Source organism: Leptonychotes weddellii, chromosome 10 (assembly GCF_054177405.1).
Source record: "Leptonychotes weddellii isolate Sample4059 chromosome 10, ASM5417740v2, whole genome shotgun sequence".
Lineage (NCBI taxonomy): Eukaryota > Metazoa > Chordata > Mammalia > Carnivora > Phocidae > Leptonychotes > Leptonychotes weddellii.
This window is the reverse complement of record NC_138378.1, coordinates 21,068,353-21,087,362: the sequence shown is the minus strand read 5'-3', so window position 1 is coordinate 21,087,362 and position 19,010 is coordinate 21,068,353. Positions and strand designations below refer to the sequence as shown.

The window sequence follows — 19,010 nt, the reverse complement described above, 5'->3', positions numbered from 1 at the left end:
TCCCGGCCGCCGCCGCGCAGCTTCAGATCCCGGGGGCGGGCCCGACAGACCCGACCCCACCCACCAGCCGCCGGCCAATGCCGCTCCAATGTCCCGGGCCCCGCCCCGCACACAGCCCGGGGACACGAACGACTCTGCCGGATGCTTCCCACACCAACTGAAGCTACTGAGGGAAGTTGTTTTGAGGATGTCCAGGGCACCTGGCAACCAGGCCAGCGACCTCCGTCCACCTCGGTCCAAGAAGACAAGAGCGCCGTATAGCCAGGTGCCTCAGACCCCTCACAGGTCTTCATACCGGCCCAGAGGAGAGCTGGAACAGATTCTCATCCCTTTAAGCCCAGAAGTATGAGGCTTAAGTGTGTGGAAAATGCAAGAACTACAGTAGAGCTTCCTCCTCTTGCCCTGGGAGGAAGCCACCCATCCTGTTCATGGGGGTTGGAGGGTGGGAGATTGTGAAACTGACGTGTGTGTGTGCATCCTACCCACTTTCCCCCAGAACAATGCTAGGGAAAGAGGGTTGCAGGCAGAGGCCCCCAAACAACACATTCAAGAATAGCCAGAGGCAGCTGCCCTTTAATGGGGGGTGGTGGTGGTACAGCAAACAGAGCAGTCAGTCAGGAGCCCCTAAGGCCTGACAGTCAGCACAACATGGCAGATTTTTGCAGTAACTGTAGATTCAGGAGATGGGCACAGGTGAAACGCTGGGCATCCAGCCACTCAGTCCCAGTGAGCTCTCTGCCAACTCCCTGCCAGCATCCAAAACAGACTGGGTGGGGCATGGAGGGAGCCAAAGTCCAGAGCCAGGAGCCCACAGAACAGCATGGAAGGTGACTCAGGTGAGGCTAGGGAGAGAAGAAGGAACACTGTCAGTAGGGTGCTTCTCAGAGCACACCTCACCCTTTATTCTTAAGATGTCTGCCTCCACCCTTACCCCTTTGTTCCAGCTCAGCCCTGAAGAGCCACACTCAGAGCCTCCCACCCCCAGATTACACTGCTTCCTTGAGTCACAATCCAGTCTAGAACTCTCAGTGCTTAAAAACTAAAAGTAACTCCTTCCCCACTCAACTCAAATTTATTCAAACTTATCCATCATAAACCAGAACCTCAGAAGTCAAGTCCAACAAACATCAGAGAAGGGAGTAAGGGGATTCAAAAGAGAAGGGACACGCCCAGACCACAAATCCCCCAGTGGCAGGAATAGGGCCAGAACATTCTTCCTGGAGGTAATAATTATGTGTACAATTATAAAACTAGAAAACATATTTCTAATCACCTACCTGACCCCATCATCATGAGCTCTCATGGGCACCTCGAATCAATGGGTTCAAAACCAAAGGAGCCAATGAGTTTTGGCTCTTCCTTTCTAATACCCACTTCTTTACCTTATCTAACTGCATGAGCTAGGACCACAAGAGGCTGACCCGTGCTGGGGACTGTGGGCAATTCTGCCTGACTTTAAGAGCAGTTTCTAAAGTTTCACCATTAAATACAACATTTGCTGTAGTTTTTTAGTAGGTACCAATTATCAGGTTGCAGAAATTTCTTTCTGTTCTTAGGCTGCTAAGAGGTTTTATTTTATTTTATTTTTTTTTAAAGATTTTATTTATTTATTTGAGACAGAGAGAATGAGAGAGAGAGAGCACATGAGAGGGGGGAGGGTCAGAGGGAGAAGCGGGCTCCCTGCAGAGCAGGGAGCCCGATGCGGGACTCGATCCAGGGACTCCAGGATCATGACCTGAGCCGAAGGCAGTCGCTCAACCAACTGAGCCACCCAGGCGCCCTGCTAAGAGGTTTTAAATTTTGTTCTTTATTTAAATGATTGTGTACATACTGTCTTCTTTGTAAGAGTCTATGTTCCACAAGGGCAGGGAGGGTGTATTTTACTCATCACCATCATGACTGGCATAGTAGATGTTCAAAAAAAAAGTTATTGAACAAATGACAAAACCACTGGTACCACTTTCCCATTCAGACCCTTTCAACTGCTCTCCCAATGCTGGTTCCCCATCAGAATCACCCAGAGAAACTTATTAAAATAAACCACACATGGTTGGGTCTCACTCCAGACCGAGGCAATCAGTAAGTGAGGGGTGATGCCAGGAATCTACATTAACAAGCAGCTCAACAGAGACTAAAGGTCAAAATCACAGGCCTACAGTCAAAACTTCTTGATGTGGGCATTCAGGGTCTTTGACACTCCGGCAATGCAACCTTTCCCCTTCACACTCGCCTTACTTTCCCATCTCGGGGTCTGTCAGAAGTGCTCCACCCCTCCCACCCCCCTCCATCTCTGCATATTCAAATACCTACTCATTCCCCCGGGGTCCAGACTAAATGATGTGTCCTCCACAAAACCTTCCTGGATACCAGAGTGTCTCACTGGAGCTTCCTGAGACACTTAGGGAACAGGGCTCAATGCACATCAGGTGAATGAATTATTGAAGAAAGGAGAATGAAGGGTAATTTTGCCTGTTGTAAGCAGGGGCTCTGTTATTGAGTGCTTGCTCTACTATGGGGTTCCTATCCTCATAAAGACTCCTGTGATACTTGGGGGGTGGCCTGCCTTGAGAAGAACCCTCCATGGGAAGGGTGAATATCCACACCTGCTGCTCTTCCAGAGCCTCACACCCCAGACTCTCCAGGGTTAGGGCCCAAGAACCCACTTCCCTCTTAAACCCATAAAAATCCAGATGACTGTGATTCTGATGCAACCCCACCCCCAACAAGCCCCTTAGGGTCTCCTCAGTTCCTAAGAGCAGCTTCCCCTCCTTCACTCTGTAAACAGCTTTTTATCTCAGGCTCTCGGCTGCTGGCTGGGGACACGGACACACAAGCAGCCACAGACAACAGAACAACATGGTGAGAAAATAAGATGGCCCAGAGGGAAGCTTTGCGGAGCTGAGCCTTCAGAGACGGCGATAAGCAGATACTCAGGCAATGCTTGCTGGCTGTGCCCTGTGACTCCTCAGCAGCGCTGAAGGTGTGCCCTCCCACAAGAGGAGAACCCACCGGTATGAACACAGTGTGGCTCCCATTCTAGGTGGCTTCTCCTTCCCCTACCCTCCAAAGGCAGAAGAGAGGCCCACACACCTGTCGATGAGGGAATCCCGCATGCTGGTAGCAATGGTGCTCGGCTGGGCTTCGTTCAGCTTGAAGACACTCTCCACCACTGACAGCTCTGTGCTGGTTGTGTCCAGGCCACAGAAGGCACACCAGTCATTCACCACCATCCCCGCGGCAATCACCTCGCTGCCTCGGTTCACAGTGCCCGCCTGCCAAGGGATGGCTCAGTGTGGATCATGGCACCAAAAGCCAAAGTCTTGCTGCTCCCCGATGAGGAGGTTCCCCAAACCCTGCTCTCTGCCCTGCAAACCCAACTGCAAACTGTGACGGGTAATAACTCCGATCCCTAACACTGGGCAAAGGATCTGCCTCAGCAGGAGGTGGAGGTCTGAGAAAGGAACGCTTACCACAAGGGGGACCTGAAGAAGAGAGGACAGCTCATCTTGGTCTTCGATTGAAGTCTTGGGATGTACCAGGCCTCCCTGATTGCTGAAGACAGAGTAGCTTCCTACTAGCACCTGGTCAGCCACTGTCTGTCTGAAGACTTCCACCCTGAGCACATCAGCCAGGATTTCTTCTGTTTCCTGTTAGCCAAAGGCATGGTACTCAGCCCAGAACTTGCAGGTCAAGGAACCCAGGGCCCTCCATGCCCAGAACCACCCAGGGCTTGGCTCCCTAGGCCCCTCATTCCTCTGCTATGTAGCTGCATATGGAAGCTTCGCACAGAAAAAGGAGGGAGTAGAGCTTGGAGCAGAGTCTAGACCAGCTACGGAGCCCCTAATATCTGTGCATGCCCTGAGCAGACAGACTGGTCTCCACATCACTCTCTTCCCTCTAACCCACACTCAAGAGTTCAACTGTCAATTATCCCTCCTGGCGCTGGTTGCAGAACAGGATGGGTCCATCTCCCTGATTCTGAAGGATTAATACCCTCCTCAGCTTCTTTCTTGCACTGACCACACCATGGAAGGCCTCTATTGCCACTATCCAATGAATGCCTGTCACGAGAGCCCAAGTATAAAGAGAAAACACAAGAGACACCCCTAAGTCCTGCCTGATAGGCAAGAACAGTGACTAACCACTGACTAGGCTGGTCCTGTGACTCCTGGGCCAAATCAGGCTACTTTACCCTGTCCAGGTCTGGGTGGACCAAAGCCACATAGTCGTTGCACGTGGTGACATTGCCCAGGGCTGAGAGCCGCTCCTCCACCCGCCGGATCTGCACTGAGTCTGGGAGGCAGTTGCGAATGTGCTGCAGTTCCTGGTCCGTGGTGTTGTTGGGCACCAGGAGACCATGTCTGTTCCCTAGAGAGACCCAAATTAGGAGGTGGGGCAAGATGCCTGCGAAGCTCAGGGGGCTGAAGACACAATCCAGCCCGGTTAGCTTCCCCAGGAAAGGTTTAGGCCCAAACCCAGCCCACCAACCTACTGATCCATGCAACACCCAGGGGGACCAGGAGTCCCACTGGGTAGGCCAGAGATAGCCCAGGAATCTATCCCAACACACCCTGTCCACTCTGCCATCATCAACCCTGGGGGACCAGGACTAGCAAGAGGAACTCTTGGCGTTAGTTGTATATTTTGCCACTTAAAAACTGAGGTAACACTACACACCAGAAGGCTAAAATTTTTAAAAGAATGCCGATACCACGTGTCAGCAAAGATATATGGAACAACCAAGAGGAGTGTAAATTGGTCAACCACTTCAGATAATTATCTGGCATCACCTGCTACATATATTCACATACCCTGTGACCCAAGCATTCTTCTCCTAGGTATTATATATCCAAAAGAAACATGTCCATGTGTTCACTGAAAGAGCAACACTATTCATAATAGAACTAACCAGGGACGCCTGGGTGGCTCAGTTGGTTAAGCAACTGCCTTTGGCTCAGGTCATGATCCCAGGACCCTGGGATTCAGCCCCACATCTGGCTCCTTGCTCGGCAGGGAGCCTGCTTCTCCCTCTCCCTCTACTTGCTACTCCTCCTGCTTGTGCTCTCTCTCTCTGTGTGTTAAATAAATAAATAAAAATTCTTTTTTTTTTTTTAAAGATTTTATTTATTTATTTGAGAGAGAGAGAATGAGAGAGAGAGAGCACATGAGAGGGGAGAGGGTCAGAGGGAGAAGCAGGCTCCCTGCCAAGCAGGGAGCCCGATGCGGGACTCGATCCAGGGACTCCAGGATCATGACCTGAACCGAAGGCAGTCGCTCAACCAACTGAGCCACCCAGGCGCCCAATAAATAAAAATTCTTAAAACAAACAAACAAACAAAAGAACGAACCAAAAACTACCCAAATGCCTACTGTCAACACAATGGTTGAATATACTGTGGTATATACTTACACCAAATGCAATAAGAATGAACAAACTACAATTATATTGTGACAACAATAACTAAATCTCCGCCTACCACTGCAAGAACACAATTCTGAACTTCTGAACTCTGGGAGTTACACACATTATTAAAAAACCACCCAGCATCAAGTCCAAAGGTCATGAGTAGGGATGAGAGTGTTTGGCCTGAATAAGAAAATCCTCAGAGGCCAAGGTCATCAGGCTTATGATAAAAAAATAAAAGAACAAACTCCCATATGGCTCCAATGAACAGAACTAGCAAGAAGGGGTGATAGTAAAGAAATAAGGGGTGACAGTGAGACAGATCCAGCTCCAAGAAAAGACCAATGGCCAGACTCAACAGTGATGGGAAGTAGGGGCGTAGGATGGGGATGCCACTCAGAGACATGGTAAAGGGGATTTACGATTTAAATGGACAACTGAATAGGATGACCCAGAATCTTAGCTTGTCATTTTGTAGTGGCAGAACTGGATCCTCAGAAAGAGGAAGCAACATGCCCAGAGTCAGTAGCAAGGGAGAGATGACATTTCAGTGTTCCCTCACACTAGGTGTGGAACCTGGTGAGACACTTGGGTTCTTTGGATCTTAGCTTCATCATTAGTCAGGTTAGGCAATAATGCCTACCCGCCAGTATCTGGGTGAAGAAGGAAAGAAATCAAATGTAAGAGTGAAAGCACTAAATGTTATTTGTTATTCTATGATCCCGAAGCCTTCGCCAGTGTCAGATCCGCTGACACTTTAACTGGGTCTGGCCCAGGCCTGAGAGATTCTCTAGTCTCTGGAGATAGTGGATGAAAGCCTGGAAATCCCAGGGTCAGTCGGGGTTCCCTCCAAGGCTACAATTAAAGGCTCTGGGCGGCTCCACTCCCTCACTCCGCGTCTTCCACCCGGCTTACCCACACACATGCGCCCGATGATGCGGCAGCCGGCGATGGACGCGTGCACCACTGGGATGGTATCGGCGAGCTCACCCTCGAACACACTGTAGGAACACGGATTCAGTGGTTACGGGGCTGAGGGGCGTGAGCCCTCACTCTGCCAGAGCCCCCGACTCCCAGTACCCTCCCCGCCATCCAGCCACCCCACTGCCCGCGGGCCCCGGGGCTCCCGCCGCACCTGTAGAAGTTCTCCGACCCTCCGATGGCCACTAGGCAGTAGGTGTTGGTGAGTTTGGCAAAGCAGCCGATCTCACAGTTGTTCTCGAAAGACGCTCGGACCGCCATGAGGCCTAAGGGCTGCGGGACCGGGAGTTCAGGGCCCGAGGATCCTCTACCGGCCCTGGGTCCGGGTTCGCCGGCCTCGGCCCCTCTGGCCACGCTGCGACCACGCCCCTCTCGGCCCCTCAAATCTCGGGTCCCGCCCACTGGGCCTCTCTAGACTCTCTAGCCCCGAATCCTCCGGCTCCTACCACTAACGATGAGGGGAGCCCGGACCTGTCCCTTCCGGTATCCCTCCACACAGGCTCACCAATCGACCGCAACCTTCGCACGCGGCGAAGGCTTCTACTCGGCCCTAAGTAGGTTTCCGTTTCCGCCTCCGCCCAGGGAGACTTCCGGGAGCGCTCGGCGCACCCCGCCACGCAGGCGGCCACCGTAGCTCCACCCTCTGGCGGACTCCGTGGTTGCAAGTGGTCCGGTCCGGATCCCACCTGGCCCCGCCCCAAGCATGCTCTCATTCATCCATCCATCCATCCGTCCGTCCGTCCATCCATTCATTCATCCGTCCATCCATCCATCAATCCATCCATCCATCCATCCATCCATCCATCCATCCATCCATCCATTCATTCAGGAGCTTTTTAGGAGATACAATTGACCGAGACCTGTGGCTGGTTGGATGCGAGGCATAAGAGAGGAGGAGCCAGGGATGTCTCGCAGAGACACGAAGAATTGATGATGGAGGTATTTACTGAAGTAAAGCCTAAGGAGGAAGAGCAGGAGTGAGGAAGGTGACAGGCCGAGCGTGAGGTGCGAGACAGACGTCCAGGCCAGATCTGGAGCCCAGGGGAGAGTGAAGGACTGAGATTTGGGGCTGAAGCCTGGGGTGGATGAAGTCACCCATGGAGGCGTCCAGTGGGGAGAAATGAGACCAGGACAAAGGCTGGAGAAGGAGACGTGGCCAGAGAAGTAGAAGAAACCAGGCTGAAGAAGGTATTGGAGAGAGGCGAGGGTGGATGAAACCGCGTCTTAGGGAGGGTCCAGATGGGCAACCGTGTGGGTCCTGACTGGCTGCCACTGTGTGCCCCTTGCATGTGCTTGATCACTCAGTCAGCAGCCACTTCCTGCCCCCGAGATAAATGGTGGCAATCAAGGGACCTGATCTCATGGATGAGAGGAACTTGATCTACATTTTGTAGAATCCACAAAAGCCCCAGGGCCTCTAAGAATGTCACAATGAGGGTAAAGGGGGCCTGGAGCCCCTGTCCTACCCCCCCCCGGCCCGCCCCCAGCCCTTCTGCAGCCATCCACTCTCCCTCAGGGAGCCCTCCATAATTGGACTGAATGGTGCCCTTTCCCAGCCCTCAACATGCAGTTCCATAACTCCGCCTTTCTCAGAATACACCAGGCTGCTGCTGGGTCATAGCATGTCTGCCTTTATTGATTTGTATCGTGACAACTGTCCCAGGCAGGTGGTGAGGTCCGGAAAAGGATGTAGAAAGCCTATGCTTCCAGGGACACTCAGCAAAATGATGTGTGTGCGTGCGTCAGAGTCTGAGTATCCATGCCCTCTACATCCTCCCCAGCTCATCTCAGACGCACTCCTCCAGTCCTCCCCCTGGCCTCTCTTCATCTGCTTCCTTCTACCAGAAATTCCTCTTTCCTCCATCTGTCCAATCCTCCCCATCCTTCAACGCCTGGCTCGAAGGCTGCCTCCTTTGAAACTGCTCACCACTCCACCATCACCACCACTCTCTGCCCTTCCTTCTCCACCATCCTGTCACTAATTAGCCTTTAGTTAGATATAGTTCTGTCTTGCCCCCCAATAGTTTATGCATTTATTCCTTGTCTCCCAGGGACTGAGTCTGATTCACTTGTCAGCCCTATGGTATGCTCAGTACAGGGCCAGGTACACAGCTTAGGTCAAAGAAGATACTGGTTGGTGTGTGCATGGCTCTGTGTGTGTGTGTATGTGTGTGTGTGTGGTTATGTGCATATTTATCATCTGTGGATCCTGAGGGGTCTACAGTGTGCACTGAATGCATATATTTTGTGTAGCCATTCATTTAGCCATATAACATTTATTGAGTACCTATAACTAGAATTCTGGGTGTTTGGGTTTATCACATGGACCTCTGTGTACTTACTGTGTGTCTATGGGTGTGCAGTTTGTGGATGTGAACCCTGTTGGTGTATTGTGTAGGCATTTGGGGCATCTCTGTGATGTGCATATTTTGTGTGCATGGGGACATGTGAACTGTTGATAATAGTGTACCCTGTGCAAAAACACAATCTTAAGAGTCAGAGACATGGGTTTGGGCCCTAGCTCTGCCATTGACTTGGATCTGATTCCAAGCAAGCCATCAAATTCTGGGCCTCAGCTTCCACATTTATAAAATAGGGAAGATAATATCTATGACCTTAGAAATGTATACCTACTAGAGGTCTATCTTGTAGGATATTGTGAGGATGAAGGATGAGAATTAACCAGTGTGAAGTGCACAGCACAGTGGCAAATGGCAGGTACTATGGGTTCCATTTCTGTGTGTGTGTGTGTGTATGTGTGTGTGTGTGCATAAACAATCCTGAGCCCAGCGAGTGTCTAACCTGGGCTTCTGGACACCCTCTGCTCCCCATGCAGCCCCTGCTGGAGCACCCCAGAATCTGGAACCTAGGTAAATCTAGAGTCTCAGTAGATGGAAGAGGGACACGTCCCTGCTGGGAGCAGGACTAGGACTCAAAGCGACTTCGGAGCAGCTTGAACTTGGACTTGCTGTACTTAGTGATGAGGTCCAGTTTGCTGTGGCCCAGGGTCAGCCGCTTCTCATCCCCAAACAGGCCATTGTTACTGCCATTGAGATGTCCCCCTGTGGGGCCCCCAGGGAGGCCAGGCTCAGGTCCTTGCCTGGCACCCTGCAATTGATGATACTTGGTGATGAGGTCCAGCTTGCTGTGGCCCAGAGTCAGCCGCTTCTCATCCCCAGAGCCCACTCCAGCCTTTTGAGCAGGGCTTGGTCTGGGGAGACCATTGGGCCCAGGCCCCTCGCCCCGGAATGGGCCAAACTTTGTGATGAGGTCCAGCTGGCTGTGGCCCAGGGTCCGTCGTCGCTCATCTTGACGCTGCTTGCCAGCCCGGGCTGAGGAGCTGGCTTCAGGGGGCACTCTGGAGCCCCCAGCCTTGGGGTATTGTACCAGGAGGTCCAGTTGGCTGTGGTTTGAGGGCAGCCTCTTGTCCTCTGGGGTTCGATTGCCAGGTCTGGGGGAACCTGACTCAGGGGTACCCCCAGCACCCGGGGTCTGGGGCAGGAGATCCAACTGGTTGTATCTCTGGTTTGGGGATAACTTCCTGTCCTCTGGAGCCTGCTCTCCAGGCCAGAGGGAGCCCGAGTTGGGGTTAACCCCAGAATCAGGGCTTCCAGCTTCTCTGGCTCTGGGGAAGGGGACAAGGAGATCCAACTGGCTATGGCTCTGACTCAGAGACACCTTCTTCTCCTCCACTGCCTCCAGGGCTGTGCCAGGTACCCAGCGACTTCGTTGGGGGCTACACTCCTGGCTTCCCAGGAGCCCATTCTCTGGGAGCCGGGACAGGGCTACAGCATTGGCAGAGGGGGGAAGGGGGCTTTGGCGAGCAAGCAGAAGCGACCCCACTGCTAGGGTCAGGGGGCTGGCACCATTGTGATTGAGGGCAGGAGAGGACTGGGACCATGGGGACGCGCCCAGCTTGCCTAGATTGGACCTGTAGGGCCCTAGCAGGGAGCCATGGTTCGGGTCTGACAGCTGGCGCTGCGGGGAGGGCTGGCCACTGGCCTCGCGGTGGGCAGGGCCGAGGGATGAGGACCCCATACACATGTCACTGCAGCCACCACCTCCCGGCGGAGCGAGGTAAGAGGAGTGGCCCATGAGAGGTGAGCGTTTGATGCTGCTGAAGCTGGTGCTGGAGGGTGAGGAGGATGTGGGGCTTGGCACACGGGGCCTGAAGCCCAGGGCCGCTGGCGGGGGCCACAGTGCCCTGGGAGATAGGGGATCCTCGCCGTCGCGGAAGCCCTCCACAGGCCGAGACTCCGCATACAGACAGCGGAACTCCCGGTCAAAGTCTTCCACGATGCGGCCTCTCAGCTGCAGCACCATGCTAGTGTGGGCCTGGCTGCAAAGCCAGGTGAAGCTGGGGGCAGAAGGTCAGGGTCAGAAGGCAAAGTGCAGGAGCCTGGGGCTAGGCAGGGGTCACAACCAGGGGGGCATATCAAGACAACTCCACCACCTTGAGGACCCAAATGAGGGGGGAGGGGTGCAGAGCTCTGACTTCAGAGTCTGTGCTAATCCAAGCTCAGCTTAGAGGACTTGGGCCCATGGTTTCCCATCTCAGGGCCTCAACCCGCCCGTCTGTAAAATGGACTGGGGGCAAGATTCCCTGAAGTCTCCCGTTCTGAGGGGCAACAGTCATTTTCTATGCCAAAGGCATTCAAGCAATCCTTCCACAGAATGAGCTCCTCCAGGGCCCAGCCTGGGGCTGTCTTGCTCCCCACACCATCCCCGGCGCCCTGCACAATGCCGGGCACGCGGTAGCTGCTCAGTCCACGCTGGAAGGGCCGGGTGGAGGGAGGCCAGTTCAAGCTGCCAGATCCCCGGTGCCCTCACCAGCCGGTGGCACAGTCCCCGGCCCCTTTCTGCCCTGTTCCACACGCTCACCTGTAGCTGCCTGCCACCACCTGTTCGCAGTCGATGACAACAAACTTCTCCAGGGCCTGCCCCACGAAGCGACGGCCTGCCTTGCTGCAGTATGTGTCCCCACACGTGCTCCGCACACGCATATTCTGGACCAAGGACGGAGGGGGGTTGGGTGGTGACCCTGAGAGAATGGGGCTCAAGCCCTATCCAAATCCCATGCAGTCTCGAACCTTAAACACCTAAGGGAACTCAGTCGCCCACTCCCCTGGACCCCCAGTGCTTACTGACCACCCCACTGACTCTTCTGCCCTCCCCAACTCCCTACTCCACCCCCTGGTTACTGCCCCTGTCCCCCACTGACCGGCAGGTGCCCCCCATCGAGGTCCATCTTGTAGCACATGTCCAGGAAGTGCCTGAGGTGCTCCTGAGCCAGAAGCAGGTAGACGGGGACACCACGCCGGCTCGAGGCCTCCATGAGGTCACACAGAAGCTCCATGTCAGTGAATACATCCATCACCACAGCCACCACCTGGGGGATGTAGGGGAATCTCAGCCCTGCCCAGAACATTGCCCAGCCCAGGGCTAGGAGTGGGGGTCCCAGGAAAAGAGAACTGGGCTTAATATTGGGAGGCCGGAGCCTGGGAGAACATCTGGACTGGAAGGGCTTTTAGCAACAACCTAGCTCAGGGGTTCTTAACTTAGACACAGGGAGGTTCCTCTGTCTTGAATGCCCGGAATATGTTTGAAAGTTTCTGTGTGCATATTTTTGAGGATAGAGTGTTTACCAATCAGGCCCGGCCCTCCCCTGCCTGGGGCACGGACAGGTTTGCTAGGGAGGCTCTTGAGGTATCCGAGACATCTCAAAGATATCTGTGGGGAGACTGAGGCCCAGAGTAGGGGAGTCAGAAGCAGAACCCAGACCCCGATTCCCAGCGCAGGCCCTCACTCTCCCACTAGCCCCAGGCCTAGCTCTGTTGGAGTTTCCCTCCTCAAGAATTAGAACTGCAAGCCATGGTTATTGGGATCCTCAAGCCCTTTGCCAGACCTGCCTCAGTTTCCCTGTGAAGCTGCAGAGGTCTGGCGTGGTATCCTTTACCCACAGACTCCCTCAATTCCCTCACGCTAGGGGGGACCAAGTTTTCTGCCCAGTTGTGGGGCTGGGGCATGTGGTCTCCTCCTACAATGGACTGCCTCAGAGAAGCCCTGAAAAACCCCTTGCACCATCAAGCCCCCAGCTGCCCCTTCTTCCCATTGTGTATATGTGTTGGGAGACCAGGTCTTGTCGTCCAGGCTGAGAGGCAAGAGGTGCAAGGCAAAGCGCCCCAGTGCTGGAACCAGACAGAATGGGGTTCGAATCTGCACTCTGCTACTTCCTAGTGATGCAGCCTTGGGCGAGTTGCTTTACCTCTGCGAGCCTCAATCTCCTCATCTGTTAAATGGGACAATGATAGCTATATGTCATAGTTCTGGGGGTTAGATGTGAAAATACTCCACACACGACAGGCGCTCAATAAATGTTCCCTTCCTCCTGCCTGCTCAGCAAACAAGGACGTGGCCCACAGGAAAAGGAAGCACTTCCCAAGGTCACTCTGAGAGTGAGTGGCAGCCCAGAGTAGAAGCATGGCTCCTGGCCCAGAGGGTGGGGGTGGGGGGGTCTAGATGGGGGTAAGGAGGCAAAGTGCTGGGGGATGCCTCTTTGGCACAGGCCTGGCCAGAGGTGGGGGGAAGGTCAGGCAGGGAAGATCAAAGGGGCAGGAGTAACGACAGCAAAGCCACCTCACTAATAACCCCATTCCCAGTGCCAATCAGGCCTGGCCCTCCCCTGCCTGGGGCACGGACAGGTTTGCTAGGAGGCTCTTGAGGTATCCGTGAGATCCCAGCATGCTGGCTCCTGATCTCTGCAGCAGGCACCCTCTGGGCCACTCCCCCAGACAAAGACAGAGTCTAACTCACCTCAAATCCTTCCTGGGGTCATCTGATCCATTCCCCTGCCTCCTGAGTCAGAGATCAGAGCTCAGGAGTGAAGCTATGTTAGCCTGTGGCTGGAGACTTCCCAGGTACCGACCACCTGTACCAGCTCTTCTGCTTCTCTTTCTCCCGAGCCCCTGCTCCCCATCCCTGAGCCCAGAAGCCTCCGTTCCTCTTTCCTTTTGGTACAAAACTGAAAGCCCAGCCCTCCAATGCCATACTGAGGCCCAGGTACCAGCGCCCCTTCCCTGCTTCAGGCCCAGCTGGAGATGCAGTGGGTGAAGGGTGAGATGCAGCTGGGGATATGCACCAGGAGGCAGGGCCGAGCCTGGGCCCAGGGCCTGAGTCAGGACCCCTTTCTCTCCCCCTGAACTCTATTCCACCAACTGACTGGACCTCCCTGAGCAAGTTCCAGCCCCTCTCTGGCCTCAGTTTCCTCCTCTGTAGGTCAAGGCAGTAACTCAAATGTTCACCAAGGTTGGAATTCTTAGTTTGGGATCATAAACCTTTTTGAGAATCTGATGAAAGCCATGGAGCCTCTCCCAAGAAAGATGCAGAGGATCCCTCCCCGCAATATGCACAATTTTGTATGCATTTCCAGAATGTTTGTGGACTAATGTTCTTGAGTGCCAAGGGGTTACCACGGTAAATAAAACACACTCAGAGCTTCTAGTCCCAATGCTGCCCCTAAGCTGCTGTATGGTCTTGGTTTGGTCCCTTTCCCTCCCTGGGTCTCAGTTTCCACATCTGTGAAATGAATGTCTGAAGAGATAAGGCCCTTACCGTGCGGGCCTGGCTGAAGAGAAAACGCAGAAGGTCCTTGATGTTCTTGGCCTTGTCCCGCTGGAAGTGGACCACAGCCTGGGTGGGGCTGAAGCCCGTGGCCTGTGGAACCTCAGGCCAGCCCAAGTCCAGGTCCGGAGGGTCTATGTCAGAGGCCATGGGGAAGTAAGTGCCCGAGGTGACTCCAGAGAGCAGGCTGAGGCGGTCAGGCCCTGAGGCTTCCGGTCCCTGGGCCTCGCTGAGCTCGGGGCCCCCATGCACATGGCTGGTCATGTAGTCCATGTCCAGAGCGCTCAGGAAAGGCAGCTCCCGCTCCTCGGAGATGACCCGCAGGTAGGCAGCTTCGCCCCGCTCCAGGAGGGCGTCGGCTGCCAGCCGGGCAGCCTCACTGTGCTGGAGCACCAGCGGTGAGGCCTCCCGCCACCACGGCCGCTTCAGCTCCTCCACCCGGCCCCGCAGGGCTCCCGCCATGCCCTGGGATCCCAAGTCCTCAGGCCCTAGGCTTCCGAACATGCCTGCCCACCTGGCTGCCCTCAGCCTCCAGCAGGCTCCATGGCCTGCACCCTGGGGCTGCACCCTTGCTCTCAACCAAGAGAACCACCGCCTGCCCGCCCGCCCTGTGTGTGCCAGGGCCCCCGACCTGTTGCCACCCTAAGTCAGAGCCATGCTCCACCCCATTGCCCCCGGCCTCTAGAACTTGTCAGGTCAGCCTCACCTGTCTGCCTGCTGTTGAGACTCGCTCGCCCAGGGAAATGGCGGTGCCAGGCCCTTAGCACACACTCCTGCCCACCCCCACCCTGGCCCCACCCCAGCATCATCTGCCCCATCCCCATCAGGCTCCTAGCAAGTTTCCTCCAAACCCTGACCTTCCAGAGCCCCCAGGGAGGTTAGATTATGGTCCAGAGGGACTCAGGCCTGCTCAGGGACACACACGCACACACGCGCACACACACACACACATGCACATACACACCAGGGTGGATAAATGACTCAAGACATGGAGATAAAGGCGTGAACACCCAAGCAGACAGGCTGACACACGGACATAGAGTATAGGCTGACATAAGCAGACCACACATTTTGATCAAACTCATGTAAACAGGCCCAAATGCTAATTCAGAGACTAGCCATAACCCCAAAGCATGGTGGATAACCCAAGCCTTGACACACCTACACAGGCCCTAAATAAGAACAGAACAGAATGTCACACAGGACTGTCAACGTTAACACCTGTCTGTCCCCCATCCGGGCCTCTCTGCTCCCATAATGGCTCTGCCACTCTCTACCTCCATAACTGTGACACTCGCAGTCCCCTGTCCAACCCCCACTCTGGTTCTGAGCCCATCCTCCAAGGATCTAGAGTAGTGACTTTCACCCTAGGCCCTGGGGATAGCTGGGAAATGTTAAAAGGCAGATCCCCAGGCTCCACCCATCTGAGATTCAAATCCAGAAAGTCTGAGTTTCTGGAGCTTGCTTTTTACACGCATCCCGGCGCCCCTGGGGCAGTGAGCCCAGGCCCACACCTGAGAAATGCTGTTGCCAGATGGCTATGTTTCCAACACCCTCCACTCCAGGGATGCTCTTGACCTGGTGTGGGCCACACCACAGCCTTCCTCCCCAGCTCAGAGGAGGAAGAAAGTTTTCAGAGGATGGAGGGCACCTTCAAGGTCAGGAGGCAAACAGAGCAGGCAGGTTTCTGTTCTCTGCCCCCAACAAAGGCCAGAATCCCAGAGTCCTCAGTAGCCTCAGTAAGAGGCTTTGCTCTGGAGAAGAGGGGTCAGCAGATGGCAGTTAGTTAGGGAGACAGACCAGGCAGATGTGGTCACCACAGTGCACAGTACCAGCTTGAGGTGTCCCCCTTCTAAGGAGGAACGAACTCTGATGAGGATGGCCTGGAGAGCAGACCAAACGCCGTGTCTCACAACCGTGTATAATACTGATTGCACTTGCTTTATCTGGTCTGTGATCATGTTCAGACCAGACACAGGTCCTATGTCCACAGAGCTTCACACAGGGCCTAACACATTCATGGCAGGGGGCAGAGGGATTTAGGGGTTCCCGTGTCGAGCTGGGCCCTGGGACCAAAGAGGAATGGGGCTGGAGCTTTGTCTTTGAGGAACCTAGAAGGGAGGAGCCCAGAGGTCAGGGTAAGGCCAGGAGGTGAAATGCTGGGCCATTCCATCACATTCTGGGGGCAGGGGCAGCAACTGGAGCACCAGGTGCTCTAAGGAGGCCCTTCCCTAGGGGAAGGGAGGCTGCGTGAGGGGCAGGAGGTTGAGTAAGCGAGCCAGACCGTGGGAGGGTAATGAGCTGTGGGGGTATCCAAGGAGGCAGGGCCTTCATTAGGGCCTTATCTCCAGATTTGTTTAGGGAGAGAACCAGGGCCTTATCTGGGTTGGAGAAGTGCTCCTGGGAGGGGAGGCAGCCCATTTCTGTGTTGCTGAGTTCCTGTGTTTATCCCTCAGTGTTCACACCATCTATCTGCTGATACATATTTTTGGCTATCTTTTTAAAAATTATTTTTAATTGTGGCAAGATACATATAACATAAAGTTTACCATCTTAACTATTTTTAAGTGTACAGACCTGTGGCATTCGGTACATTCATTGTGGTGCAACCATCACCACTATCCATCTCCAGAACTTTCTCATCTTCCCCAGTCGAAACTCTGTACCCTTAATTAAACACCAACTCCCCATTCCGTCCTCTCCCCCAGCCTCTGGTAACCACCACTCTACTTTCTGACTCTATAAATAGGACCACTCTGAGCATCTCATCTAAGTGGAATCAAACAGTATTCGTCTCTTTGTGACTGGCATATTTCACTTAACATAATGTCCTCCAGGTTCACCCATGTTGGAGCAGAAGTCAGAATTTCCTTCTTTTTCAAGGCTGAATAATATTCCATTGTGTGTATATACCACACTGTTTATCCATTCCCCCACTGATGGACACTTGGGGTGTTTCCACCTTTTGGCTATTGTGAATAATGCTGCTTAAACGTGGGTGTACAAATTTGGCTCTAGGTTTTTGTATACTTCCTTCCATGCCCACATTTGTATTCGATTCTCTCTCTCTCTCTCTCTCTTTTTTTAAGATTTTATTTGAGAGAGAGCACGAGTGAGGGGAAGGGACAGAGAGAGAGAGAGAGGGACAAGCAGACTCCCCACTGAGCAGGGAGCCTGGCGTGGGACATGGGCTCGATCCCAGGACCCTGAGATCACGATCTGAGCCGAAGGCAGACGCTTAACTGACTGAGCCACCCAGGCACCCCCCCTCCTTTTTTTTAAGTAAGCTCTACACCCAGTGTGGGACTTGAACTCACAACCCTGAGGTCAGGAGTCACATGTTCTACCGACTGAGCCAGCCAGGCACCCCTAGATTCTATTTTTGTAAGTAACAAAAAAAACAAACAAACAAGAAAACACTGAATATTGATAATTTCATATGGCTCAACTCATCTACACATGCCCACGAATAACCATACCTGTGCATGTATGTACGTGTACCTACCATCTGTGATGTTTGTATGTCTGTTTGGCTGTCTTTATATAGTCGTATGTCAGTGTGTGTTTACCTGTGTACGCATGTGTGTATGTATCCTTGTGTGCATGTCTGGGTGCAGATCTATTTGTGTGCATGAGTGTCTGGGCAGCAGTGGGGGTCTTTGACCCTAAACTCTGGAGTGTGGTACTGGGTGTGTGCATAGGGAGCTCAACTGAGAGAGGCAGGGATGGGCAGACTGAATTGAAGTGAAAAGGGCCCCAAGGTGTCCCTGACATCCTGATCATGGAAGCGTGCAAATCAAATCAAATTCCCCAGATGGCAAGACTGGCCGTCCTTCCTCTGGGCTGAATGGGTAAAGGGCAATGGGAGGGGAGACAGGTGCATCCTGGCCTTGGGGCTGGGCCTCGGGGTGGAGACCCAGCACGATAGGAGCCTACAGACAGCAAAGCCCAGCCCCTGGCGGCAGCGTGTTGTCACAGGCCCCTTAATAACTGTCATTAAAAGGACAAAAAATATTGTCATGTCCAGGAGATGCCTGGCATCATTCTGCCATCCTGGGGGCCATTTAGCCCTGTCTGTTGTCTCTTGTAAGCCATGTGGCGCCTGGACAGGTGATTGTCCTGTGGGGCTGGTAGGAGCAGAGGGTGGGCTGTAAGCGCCTCAGTTGCAGGCTGTTCCAATGTCGACACTGCTGGGTCGGGGGGCTAATATTCCTGGGACGAGCAGCCAGGGATAGTAGGAGAGCCAGGGTGCGCCCAGATCCCTTGAATCCAGATGAAGTGACGTGCGAGCTAGAGACACAGGAACACGCGGTGAGGGCTCCCCGAGCTGGATATTAAAGGATGAGAAAGACTTGAAGATGTGCAGAATGACAAGCAGGGCATTCCCAGGAGGAGGACATGAGGGGCGAGGGCATGGCTGCGAAGGAAGATGGGGGCTGTGGCGCACGGGAAGAGCTGTGGGAAAGGCCATCGGAAGCCACCCTCGGAAGCGGGCCTTGCTAAGTTGCTGGCTCTCTGTACAGACAGTGGCGCAATGTTGGCAAGATTCCTAGAGCTGTGTTTTAGGATAATTTACGAAGCAGCCCCCCAAGGGGAGAGTGGCCCGAAGCACCAGACTCCCAGAAACAACCCAGATGGGTGTGGTTCTGTGTTCTTGAGCACCACACAGGCCTTCAGGAGGCCCCACTGCCTCTGGCATTTAATGGGTAAATTGAACAGTCACAACTCTGAGTCACAGTGGCTTAATCTGTAAAATGGGACCAACATCACCTCCTTCATCAGGTTTTTGGAAGGAATAAATGGGCTATTCTATGGCAAGTGCCTGAGAGGGGGAGGAGCTCAGTACATGCTAGATTCTAGAGCTTTCTCAGGCCGTGAAAGGGTGGGGGCTTGGTGGAGGCCTGAAGACAAATGCAGCCGCAACCAGAGGAGCTCCCTTCATCAGTCTCCACCCTTTCTAGGCCAAAGGCTGGCTCTGAATGTGAACATGGCCCTCTGGCTGTGT

At 53.9% G+C, this 19,010-nt stretch overlaps 2 protein-coding genes across 2 annotated transcripts; both read right to left on the bottom strand.

Moving 5' to 3' along the window:
* Positions 1 to 545: 545 nt before the first annotated feature.
* Positions 546 to 6,956, bottom strand: EIF6 (eukaryotic translation initiation factor 6). The gene is made up of 6 exons (XM_081832919.1): positions 6,540 to 6,956; positions 6,320 to 6,405; positions 4,193 to 4,368; positions 3,471 to 3,647; positions 3,091 to 3,272; positions 546 to 842 (listed from the first exon to the last, which is right to left on the bottom strand). Exons 1-6 carry the CDS (start codon positions 6,644 to 6,646, stop codon positions 833 to 835), a joined length of 738 nt encoding a protein of 245 aa, XP_081689045.1. The 5' UTR covers positions 6,647 to 6,956; the 3' UTR covers positions 546 to 832.
* Positions 6,957 to 7,901: 945 nt separating this feature from the next.
* SACK1C (scaffolding CK1 anchoring protein C) lies at positions 7,902 to 14,749 on the bottom strand. The gene is made up of 4 exons (XM_006746912.2): positions 13,997 to 14,749; positions 11,607 to 11,774; positions 11,267 to 11,391; positions 7,902 to 10,742 (listed from the first exon to the last, which is right to left on the bottom strand). The coding sequence occupies exons 1-4, from the start codon at positions 14,507 to 14,509 to the stop codon at positions 9,311 to 9,313; spliced, it is 2,238 nt and encodes a 745-aa protein (XP_006746975.1). The 5' UTR covers positions 14,510 to 14,749; the 3' UTR covers positions 7,902 to 9,310.
* Positions 14,750 to 19,010: the final 4,261 nt, after the last annotated feature.